The sequence below is a fragment of the Calypte anna genome, chromosome 2 (assembly GCF_003957555.1).
Source record: "Calypte anna isolate BGI_N300 chromosome 2, bCalAnn1_v1.p, whole genome shotgun sequence".
Taxonomy (NCBI): domain Eukaryota; kingdom Metazoa; phylum Chordata; class Aves; order Apodiformes; family Trochilidae; genus Calypte; species Calypte anna.
The window spans coordinates 7,499,991-7,512,021 of record NC_044245.1 but is presented as its reverse complement, the minus strand read 5'-3'; the positions used below and the strand labels follow the sequence as shown (position 1 = coordinate 7,512,021).

The window sequence follows — 12,031 nt, the reverse complement described above, 5'->3', positions numbered from 1 at the left end:
ATTGAGGTCCTGGAGCAGGTCCAGAGAAGAGCAAGGAGGCTGTGAAGGGATCCAGCACAAGTCCTGTGAGGAAGGGCTGAGGGAGCTGGGGATGTTCAGGCTGGAGAAGAGGAGGCTCAGGGGAGACCTCATCACTCTCTACAACTCCCTGAAAGGAGGTTGGAGCCAGGGGGGGGTCGGGCTCTTCTCCCAAGCAGTTATCAGTAAGACAAGAGGATATGGACTTAAGCTCTGCCAAGGGAGGTTTAGGTTAGATATTAGGAAAAAATTCTTTATATAGAGGGTAATCAGACATTGGAATGGGCTGCCCAGGGAGCTGGTGGATTATCTAACCCTGAAGGTTTTTAAAAAGGGACTGAATGTGGCACTCAATGCCATGGTCTGGGAACCACAGTTGTAGTGGATTAAGGGTTGGACTTGATGATCTCAGAGGTCCTTTCCAAACCAGATGATTCTGTAATTTCTCTCTAATGAAATGGATGTCAAGAAGGTAATAATATCCAGAATTTATCATTTAATATTAAATAATTTATTACTAGAACCAGACCAGTTTTTCCTAGACAGCAAACAAACATGACATTTTTACCAGTGGCTGTTCTCACTTCTTCAAGATTTCCTCTGGTCTAAAAATAGCATCTCCAATTTCCACTTACTTACTCCTGCTTCTTACTCTTATGTTTACTTTCCTGTCAGGCTGTAGTAACTCATTGCTTTGTAGTCTTAAATACAGTGATGGTAACCGATCACTTTCTTAGATGTGTTGTTTGTTTGTTTGTTTGCTTGTTTTAAATATTGCCTTTTGATTTGTTGTGTCCTTTATAAAACCTATTAGTTGACTTTCATGTTCGTAGGCCTTTATGTCTTAGAGGCTGCAAATTCTCACTAGATCCTGAGATTTTTTTCCCCTAAAATCAGTATTTCTTCTACATGACTGATTACATTATTTCTTTTACTGTACTGGTGAAACTCTTAAACAACATAAACGTGAAGATGGCTGCAGTACTGGCGGGGAGGGGATGCAAATCAGCACATTCACCCCAGAGTGACTTGCAGTGCATTACACACTATAGGAGGCCCTTATAGCCTGGTAAATCTGTGTTTGAGTTGATAGCTCAAGCTATAGTATATCACCAGAGTCATAGATAAATGACACAAATGGTTGATTTTATTTTATATCATCTTATACAGGTAGCACCGATGATCCTTTAGCTGATCTTTCTGAGGTCCTAAATACTGATGATGATATTCTTGGAATTCTTTCTGATGATTTGGTAAAGTCTGGAGATCATTCAGGTATGTATGCTCATAAGACCTCTCCAGTTTTCTATTTTTTTTCTCTTTATTAGAGATGTATTTGCTGTGTTGTATTCGTAGGTTAAGCTTTAGGTGATTTCAGATACAGTTCTTGTACCTTAAGAGTACCTTGGTTTGAGATGATTTTTTTTGTCTTCTACCAAAAAAAAAAAAAAAAAATAGCCTACAAATCCCCAACATTTTCAGCATTTCGTTTTACTTGGCTCTTTGCTTTGCTGCTTAAGGGAGAATAAAATGTAGCTGCTGTTGTCTGTCATACCTGCATAGCTTTTTTCAGCATGCAGCTTTTTCTTTACTTTTTTTTTTTTTGTTTTCATGTTATAATCATCCATTTTATCTGGTTTGGGTCCTGTAGGTCTTGATTTATGCACTTTCCAGGTTGAGAACTCACCCTCCCCATTTGGTAAGAAACTAAACAATGGATGATCCATGGTTAGAAGTAGTCATCTATCCTAGTGGTTTTAGCTGAAAGAACTGCATGTATAGAAACTAGTACTCCTACTGTGTCACTAATTCATGCTTTCATTTTCCACTCTTTCTGTGGTGTTTGAGTATAACACAGCCTATAAACTCTGCACTCTGCATTTAAGAGTATTGCATAAAGTTTTGCTTACAGCTTTTAAAGACTTTCCTGAGTTTTTGTGTTTCATGATACAAAACCATGCATTTTCTTGCTGTCACTGTTAATTTTAATATTACTTCTGGTTGTAGTGTGTAGTTTTTTTATCATAGTGGTATCTTTTGTAAATTAAAAACATTTTAAGGATGTGAACATATTAAAGCATGAATAAAGCAGTCAGTATCAAATCTTTGTTTCCACTGGATGACGATTCATCACTCTTTGTAAAACACAGGTTAACAATAAGTAGAAAAGCATGTTTCATTTTTAAATCTGGTTTTATTTATTATTTAATACAGAAATATATTTCAAATAGAGAAGAGTGTAGTTTTTTTTTTTTTAAGATCTTTTTTCTTTGAGAGATTTATTGACTCATAAAGGATGTTAAGAAATTTATGTAGGAAGTTATGTTTTCTCATTACCAACAAATCACTTTGCCTGATGTGACCCAGAATATTCAGTAGTTGGTTTTGAAACAGATACTGCTTTAAGTTGTTTGATATTGACTCCACTTCCACAGCACTTCAATACATAGTAAATGTAATATTGTAAGAACATTTTGGATGGACCCTTAAGGTACATGAGGGTGAATCATATTGACTGCTGGTGGGATTGTTCTTCAAAATGTGAAAAGCAGTTATACTGGAATCTATATACTGAGAACTATACACCTGAAAACGTCTTGTGCCGAAACTCAGTAGTCTTATTTAAACAAATATTCCAATTCTTCCAGTTGCATTCTAGTCAATTAACATTCTTCAAACAATGCAGCAAACTGGAAGTAAATAGTAGGTTGGGTTTTTGTAATTTTTCGAATGGATGTTTTATTTTGTCTTCAAACCTTATCAAGTCTTGGTTTAGTTGATAGATCACCTCTAAGGAAAAAAAAAAGTTTGATCCTCTATTTTTTACCAATACATTTTCCTACTTATGTCTAACTTTATGTTCTTTCTTCCTTCAGCTGGATTGGATATTGGTCCCATCTCTGATGATCCTTCTCTGCCTCAGCCTAATGTCAATCAGAGTTCACGGCCCTTAAGTGAAGAACAGTTGGATGGAATCCTGAGTCCAGAACTAGACAAAATGGTCACAGATGGTAATTTTTTTTTATTTTATTTTAATCTTGGTCTTCTAGAAGGCTTATGTTGAAATACTGTCTTTTTTTTTTCTCAAATTGCTACCTAGGTATTGCTACATACCTATTTGGACTTGGTTGAAGATTAAGTTTCTTTCTGTCTTTTGATGATTATTCATTCTGTGTTGTCTTTACTTTGTCCAGGTGCTATTCTTGGCAAATTGTACAAAATCCCAGGTATGTGGTTTAATCTTTGTCATCTTCTAGAAAATATAGTTTGTAAACAATGCCACCCAACTCATGCACAGTGTTTTTGCAGAGCTAGGAGGAAAGGATGTTGAGGATTTGTTCACAGCTGTGTTAAGCCCAGCAACCACACAGCCAGCTCCTTTGCCTCAGCCACCACCTCCACCACAACTTATGTCTTTGCACAGTCAAGGTATGTTCCTCTGCTTCTTTTAAACAGCAGCCTGGTCAGGAGAGCTTTTCATCTTCAAATGAAGATGTGAAAGTAGGATACACCTTACTTTCCCCTATTGCTTGTGGAATCTGCTGTTATTAATTTAAGAAATACTATTCTAAAACTGTTCTGGAGGGTATATGTAATGAACAGGCATGTAACTGTTGCTAGTAGAAAGGGACAGTTATTTTAGATTTTTCTGATATAAAGAAGCTTCTATTTTAGCTCACACTTTGATAATTTTGTAATTTCTCTGTGACAAAGTATGCTTTCTCTTCTGACTTTCCTCGTTAGTTACTTGTGAGTACCTTCTCAATGGGTCTGCATAAAAGGCATTTGCTTCATCTTAATTTTCTTTAGGAATTCAGTTTAACATGTTAACATGTTTTATTCTATCCAAATAATAGAGTAAAAGTTAAGTAATTTTTGAATGGATCTGGGATATTATAATTTATTTTCTATGTTACTGCTAAATTCATCATTGCTTGATACAGCATATTCTTACTCTTATGTTCAAAGCAACATACATATTTTTTTTTTTTGTATGTTACTGGTATTCTTTTCTCACCATATATCACTTCCATTGGATTTTTCCTGGGCTCATGTAAAGACTGCACAGTCTATTGTATGGGTACTAAAAAAAAGTGCTATGCAAATTTTTTCACTAGTAAATTAATCATAAGAATTAAAATGATTGGTTTCCTAGTTGGATGAATTTCCATAAAAAGGGAACACTTCAAAAAGCCTTAGAAAAGAGGGAGTTTAAAGCAAATAATGAGATGATTTAAAGCAAAAGGCAATGTGGGTATCATTGGCTGTTTCCCAGTTACTTGAGTACTTGGAGATAACTTCAGCATTTGAGCTATGTAAGGTTCCTTAACTTTTCCCTGTGGGAAGTGCCACAATTACAGGGTTTTAGGTTTATAATTCAGTTCAGTTATGTTGTAAGGATACACATGTTTCTGTGAGATAAATGCTTCACTAAAGGGGAAGCTCGCATCAAGTTTCACTAATTTGAATGAAATTATTACTCTCTTCTCATAAAGATGTGTAATCCCACGATGCCAATGCAGAGGCCTGACTTTCCATCCTGTTTGTCAGGTCTTCACAGTTACCATATATGACCTATTTAGCAGCTATAATGAAGCATGTGCTCTTAAATTTTGAGTTACTTTAATCCAAACTTTACTTCCTATATAGTGTACCTAGCCTATAGATCAGAGACAGTCTCCTAAAGTGTGAGAGAATGAGAACAGTATCATCCTATAGATGAATCTAATTACTGTGCTGTTTCTGTGCTTTTAAGAAAATACTGGGACAATAGTTATAGTCATGCTCTAAGTGATGGGGATTCAAAGAGCAGTGTTAATTCCATGTTGGAACATCTGCAAAGTCCATCTGCTAGAATGAATCTGCCTGTACCAGATTTGTCTAATACTGTAATCAAATAAATAAAATTTTCTATCTTCCTACTTCTAAGCTGGACATTTAATTAGAAAATTCTGATGTTTATTTGACTAGATGTATCTGTTTCATTGGTTACAAATTAGAGAGTTAGTAGATGATAAGGCTTACTTTAGTACAATGCTTAGAAGTCTCAGAAGAGGAGATGTTTAATTCAGGTGGCTAATAATAATTCTTCAAGGACTGAAAACAACCTCCATGCTTACTGCGTAGGTCTGGGTATAACAAACATGACAGACCATTAGCCTTTAAGAATATATCTCAATATAAAGTGCAGTACCATGGAGTGGACTACTGGAGAAATTCTGGAAATCCATTTTTTGAAAGAATGTTATTTTTTCAGAGAGAAAAAAAAAATCTGTGCATGAATGTGATTCAGTAGAAAAGAATCCCTTAAGCTTATAGGGAAGCTATGTAAACTGGTTTAAAGTCTTTTTAAAAAATGTAAGGTCAGTATTATAAAATGTTAAAGCAGTTGGTTTTCTATTAGATGAGATGTCATTTTTTTCACTGAGAAAATTCTACCCTAAAAGTAGTCACTCTTTAGAACAGTAATTTTAACAACTTCTTTCTAGGAGAGAATGCATTTCCAAGAGTGCCTCTTATGAATGGTCTGATTGGCCCTAACCCTCATCTCCCTCACACAGCTTTGACTGCTGGAGGTGGACTTGGCACTTTCTCTCCCATTACACAGCAACCGTATACTGACACCAGGTAAATAAAGATGGGAAATGAAAAGTCTTTGTTTAGTATTTATCACTTGGGAGATATTGTTTGCTTTTAAGACTGTGATACTATTAGTATTCAACTATAAAGTCTTGACAGCCACTACAAAAACTTCTATATTCTTACAGCCTGTTCACTACTGAAATGGCAGAGTTAAGCACTTTGACAATTATTTGCTGTTGTTGTTGTTTGGTGGTGGTGATCTGGTTTTTGTGAGGATTTTTGGTTGGTTAGTTGGTTGGGGGCTTTTGGGATTTTTTTTTGTTTTGGTTTGGTTTTGGTTTGGTTTGTTTGTTCTCATTTTACCATAAGAGCAATTTACCAATAAAACAAAACCCTTTTCTGATTTGTCAGGGATAAGAATCCAGCATTCAGTCCCATGGTAAGTGATCCAAACAGCTCTTGGGCACCATCTGCTCCACCTTTGGAAGGTGAAGGTGATACGATGTCCAATGCTCAAAGAAGCACTCTTAAGTGGGAAAAAGAAGAAGCTTTGGGTGAAATGGCAACAGTAGCACCTGTTCTCTATACAAATATCAACTTCCCTAACCTAAAGGAGGAATTCCCAGGTGAGTTACTAAATAAAGTAAATATTTTATAGCAATTTCTGCATCTTGATTTGAAAGCATGTAAAACAAACCTATCAAAGCCATTCATATTAACACATTTTTTGGGGTTGCAGACTGGGCTACAAGAGTGAAGCAGATTGCTAAACTTTGGAGGAAAGCAAGCTCACAGGAGAGAGCACCATATGTGGTAAGAACAACTACCACCTGCATTTGCATACTTCCAGCAAACAGATTTCATTTATAAAGTTTTTGGGTTATGTTTTGTTGTTGTTATTCATGGGGTTTTTTGGTTTGGTTTGGTTTGGTTTTTTTAAATAAATAAAGTTCTAGGATCAGTGAAAGTGTGCTTACTGTAAGAATGCCCTGGTAATTTAACTTCTGAGTACTTTTACCTGGTTTATTTGCTTTTTAGCCTTGGAATAACCAAGATGAGAACATTTGTGGTTCCCACTGCCTCTTTTCTTCATCTGATTGATGCCTAAAGTCTTACTTGCTCTTTCTCTTTCTGCATGGGTTCTCACCAGTTTCTTCCAAATTATAATAACAAATCATTATGTGACTTCTCTTTCATATTCCCCTCTCACTAGTCATGTATTTTGGTCCCACTAGAGTTGCTGGAGCCTTTCAGCTGTTGAACTAACCATTCCAGATGTGACAGTGCTCACAACCCTACTTTCCTCATTTTCTTTGACCCCTGTGCTCTTGCCTTACTGTTCCCCTTCACTACTTACTCCCTTCTTTCACTTTGGGAACTCTTTTGATATCTTCTGTGTTGTGGGGAGTGTGAAGGACTCTTGATTTTCTCCCCAAGAGCATTCACCTTCATCACATCCAACTGAAGTGAATACATGTATTTGTAGTAGCTATCTGTAGTGGTCTCAGATTCCATTCTGTAGAACTCAGGTCATTCAAAGGCTTTGTTGAAACCTCTTGTTGAAGCCTGTCCACATTCAAATCTCAGAACCTGTATTATTCATTCTTTTTGACCTTCACAGCTGTTGTTAGCATTTTTTTTTCAGTTTCCTGTCACATCTCCATTCTCTCCTGGTTCTCACCTTTTCTTTGTTTCTTCACAACAGCAACTGGATGATCACTCTGACTTTGTAGATTTCTACGAATTTCTACATAGTCTCATTAATAAGTAACTCAATGTGGGAAGCTGAGTTCTTGATCTTTCTGAACCCCTTTCCACTTGAAAGGATAATTCTGTATTGTCTTTTTGCATCACTGAGGCATCATTATTATTCTGCTTTTTGTTCAGACCTGTAACTTCATCACCTTTGGGTCTCCATTTCATCTTCTCTGTGCTATATTTAGTCTTGGTGATTCATTCCGTGTAGTGTTTGCAAGATACTATCCACTTGCATGGGTGGATTTTTATCCAGCCCTTTATCACTTCATTATTATTTGTATAACTAGTTTTTTTTTTCCTTTTTATTCTTTTTAACAAATGCAGTCCTGTTCTCCTGATGGGTGTCCAAAAATCAACTGCAAAAATTATTTCCTTCATGTTTGGGAGGACAGTTACATGTGCACACACATGAATATTACATAGCAAGCAGCAGTTACTTCTTCACAAAAGTTACAGTCCATCTACTCCTGCCATTCAGTGCTCATGTTCTTGGCATTGTGCACTCAAGAAGCTGCTGTGATACCTCTCCTCAGGGACTTACTCTGTGGGGATGAGTAAAGGCTACTTTAGAAATTAAATATGGAAGACTGTTAGTAAATTTTCACTTCAGGCTTTTTACTTTCCTTAGTGTGCACAAACCCTTCATCTACAGAGGAAAATGAAACAGATTTTTCTGCTGCTGTGACAGTGGTGCTCTCTTGTCATGGTGCTCTCTCCATGTCACTGTTTCACTGTTGAAGGGGAAGGATTAAAGCCTTTCCTGCTGTGCAACTCCTACTTGACAACTGCAAATAAAATTGTGAAAAAGAAAATGTGAGGGTTTGATTCAGAATAGGAATCATATCCTAGATTTTTGGTAAAACTGACTCTCTGAAACTTACATTAGATGCTTTGAAGTGTCAGTATGGCTGTAAAATGCCTCATTGAAGAGGAATCGTTGTTCTTTGGTCCAATTTTTCCAATCCATAAGCCCATATCCTATGTTTATACTGCTAGCCTAACACAGACTGAGATCTGTAGAAGCTATTTAATGGAGTAGACTGTATTTTTCTTGTCATTGAAGTTCTTCACACTAGTGGCCTTTATCGATCCAAAAATCATCTGCTGTGCTCATCTCTTCAGATTGCAGACCACACCAGTATGTGATTTGAAAGGTAAACTGGTGGGATTCTTGCTCACTTGGCACAGCACAGTACTTGATCAGACACTCCTATTATATAGAAAGTCTCTACTGCTAGTAACTCCTTAGTTCATTCCAAGTATGTTAAATGCAGAATTTCTGGAGAGATGAATTATTTTTAGTTTGGAATTCCTTTTTAACTGCATAATTTAGTTTTCACAAGCACGCGTGTGATGAAAACAGGCTGTACAAATAATTTGGTGGTAGATTTGTAGGAATAACAGATGTGATGTTCACACTTACCAGAAGGAAACAAAGCTAACTACTTTTTTTTATTATTATTATTTTCTCCCAGCAAAAAGCCAGAGATAATAGAGCTGCTTTACGCATCAATAAAGTACAGATGTCAAATGACTCCATGAAAAGGCAGCAGCAACAGGATAGCATTGATCCCAGCTCACGTATTGACTCTGACCTCTTTAAAGATCCATTAAAACAGAGGGAATCAGAACATGAACAGGAATGGAAATTCAGACAGGTATGTTGGATTTAGGGTGTTTTGTTATTTTTCTTCCATCTTTTTAGTGCATTGTTGAAACCTGTTATAATAAAATCACTCTTAATCTTTCTTTGTAGAAGAGTATAAAGCCATCCGTTCTGCCCAGGAAGAAAATAGATGCTAGCAGAAGAGAAACTGCTAGTAAATGTTAGAAAAAATTGTTTCAAAACTATGGCTCTTAAATCATACCTATTATGAAAATAGGTTATTCTTTGTATGGCTGGCTAGTGCAGTACTTTGGTTTTATATACCCTACATTTAAGTAACCCTATCCTGTAGACTGCTGCTTCACATTGGACTGGCTGTCTCTTGGACTCCATTTGTTACACATCAGTGCTGCATCTGTCAGTAACCTTTTGTCTTCAGAATATAAGGTTGGAAAGCAGTGCTGCTCTTCAGGCAACCTGGGAAATGTGTCTTCCCAGGCAATCAAGGAGCATGTCAAAGTAATTGAACTTTACAACTAGCTAGGCCCTCTGCTCCCATTGCATTTAAAAATTTGCCATTTACAATTATTTATAATTGATCTTTTATGTGTTCTCAAGTTTTAATTACAGATTCAGTCACCAGAAAGATTGTGTATACCCTGAACTTAGAAGTGTAACCTTTTTGCTTATCATTTTCAACCAGCAAATGCGGCAAAAGAGTAAGCAGCAAGCCAAAATAGAAGCCACACAGAAGCTTGAACAAGTGAAAAATGAGCAGCAGCAACAGCAGCAGCAACAGCAGCAGCAGCAGTTTGGTTCCCAACAGCTTCTGAACCAGTCTGGCTCAGACACACCTAGCAGTGGGATCCAGAGCCCCTTAACACCACAGACTGGCAATGGAAATATGTCTCCTGCACAACAGACATTCCATAAGGATCTATTTACAAAGCAGCAGCTACCTGCTACGCCTACATCAGTGTCCTCAGATGATGTGTTCCTAAAACCACAAGCTCCACCCCCTACTCCCACTCGAATCCCAGCACACGATTCACTGCCTCAGTCTCAGGCTCCTCAGACATCATCGCAACAGATCTTTTCTCCAGGTTCCACAAACACAAGACCTCCTTCTCCAATGGATCCGTATGCTAAAATGGTGGGGACACCTAGGCCAGCACCCATTAACCAAAACTTTGTTAGAAGAAGTACCATTGCACCATTAGACACATGCACACCACAAACACCCATACCCAGGCCCATTCAGGTAACAGAACCATCAGGAAGCAGGCCCTCACCAGTCAGGGATTCATGTTCTTCATCTCCAGGTAGCAGTGATCCCTATGCAAAGCCACCAGACACACCCAGGCCTGTCATGGCAGCAGAGCAGTTCTCCAAACCATTGGGAGTCCCAAGGTCACCTATAGTTATGGACCAGTCAGGGAAGGTTCCTTTAGCAGCTGGAAGCAGCGACCCATTTACTAAGCCAGCACCCAGAACAGATGCATTTCAGAGACAGAGAGCAACTCCTGCTGACGCGTACGCGCGGCCACCGCTGACCCCCACCCCTGCTCCCGTTGATGGGAGCCCTGGGCCTTTTAAAACCCCAATGCGGCCACCTCAGTCCCCACAAGATCCTTATGCATCAATGCCAGGTACACCCAGGCGTGTTGCTGTTGATCCATACGAGAGGCCACCTTTGACACCAAGGCCGGTGGATAACTTTTCCCAGCCTAATGATCCCTACAGCCAGCCTCCCCTTACTCCCCATCCTGCAATAAAGGAGACTTTTGCCCATCCGCCCCGGATAGTGCGGCAGCAAAGCGATTCTTTCCCTCAGTCTGGACCCATTTCAAGACCAGCTTCTCAGGACCCTTACTCCCAGCCTCCAGGTACTCCTCGGCCTGTTGCTGATCCTTATGCCCAGCCTCCAGGAACTCCTCGACCCGCCACAGTGGATCCATATATGCAGCAACCACCCACACCGAGACCTGCTCAGCCAACAGATTTATTTACTCAGTCCCCAGCAAACCAGAGACATTCTGATCCATATGCCCAACCTCCTGGAACTCCAAGGCCTGTCCTCAATGATCCTTATTCTCAGCAACCAGCAACTCCAAGGCCAGGGATTCCAGAGAGTTTTAACAGACCTGCGATGACAAGACCAGGACTAATACCAAGTAGAGATCCTTTCCTGCAGACACCACAGAACAGGTTGCAGGGTACTTTTGTCAGGCCATCAGATCCATGTTCTCAAACTCCCAGACCTGCAGGACCTGCAATAACAGATTCATTTAGCCATGCTCCAGCTGCTCCAGCACGTGACCCTTATGATCAGCCACCAATGACTCCAAGACCTCAGCCAGAATCCTTTGGAACTGGTCAAATGGCCCATGACACTGCTGAACAGCCACGGCCTGGATCTGAGGGAAACTTCAGTGCATCTGCAAATTCTCCCATGAGTTCTCAAGGACAACAGTTTCCCAAAGTTTCACAAGTTCCTGGCCCAGCACCCACTACAGGAGTAACAGATACACAGAGTACCATGAGTATGTCACAAGCAGACACTGAGAAGTTAAGACAGGTGAGAATAACATTTAATACTGATGGTATTAAAATTTAAGAAGTAGATTTCCCCTCATTCCTGTTAATATTTGAAGTTGTTTTACCACTGAACATAGCTATATTGTGTGGAATTACTTTCATTCTCTTAGCATGCTAATTTGGTCCTGGATAGAACCACAATATATAGAAATACCAGTAATTTTTAAGTAGCTTGGACAAGAGTCAAGAAAGAAGCAGAGGCTGTCTTTGAAGCATTCAAAGATGTGGATGCTGGGTCTATAATTATTCTTTTATCTACAGTGTGAGGAAAAAAATGCTTTGAAAGAACAATTCTACCACCTAATAGATAAAATGTAGAACTGATTGTCAGTGACCTGTTCACTGAATGAAAAAAGGAGTATAGGCAAAGATTTCAGACTCTAGGTGTCTAACTTCCCAGTTGGCTGACATGTTGAGGTGAGTCCTGCTACTGGGCACTGCTCTTACAGAGTCACATTCACTCAAGGC

At 38.8% G+C, this 12,031-nt stretch overlaps 1 protein-coding gene across 14 annotated transcripts in view; it reads left to right on the top strand.

The window, feature by feature from the left end:
- Positions 1-12,031, top strand: part of KMT2C (lysine methyltransferase 2C) — a 198,959-nt gene that overhangs the window by 156,360 nt on the left and 30,568 nt on the right. For 10 of the 14 annotated variants that reach the window (XM_030444333.1, XM_030444332.1, XM_030444341.1 and 7 more), the window contains 10 exons: positions 1,189-1,293; positions 1,670-1,717; positions 2,895-3,029; positions 3,213-3,245; positions 3,328-3,447; positions 5,508-5,646; positions 6,013-6,227; positions 6,341-6,414; positions 8,835-9,017; positions 9,669-11,543. In XM_030444333.1, the coding sequence (XP_030300193.1) occupies positions 1,189-1,293; positions 1,670-1,717; positions 2,895-3,029; positions 3,213-3,245; positions 3,328-3,447; positions 5,508-5,646; positions 6,013-6,227; positions 6,341-6,414; positions 8,835-9,017; positions 9,669-11,543 (2,927 nt within the window). The remainder of the gene's footprint in view (positions 1-1,188; positions 1,294-1,669; positions 1,718-2,894; positions 3,030-3,212; positions 3,246-3,327; positions 3,448-5,507; positions 5,647-6,012; positions 6,228-6,340; positions 6,415-8,834; positions 9,018-9,668; positions 11,544-12,031) is intronic. The other 4 variants (XM_030444343.1, XM_030444338.1, XM_030444340.1 and 1 more) reach the window with 3 other exon arrangements.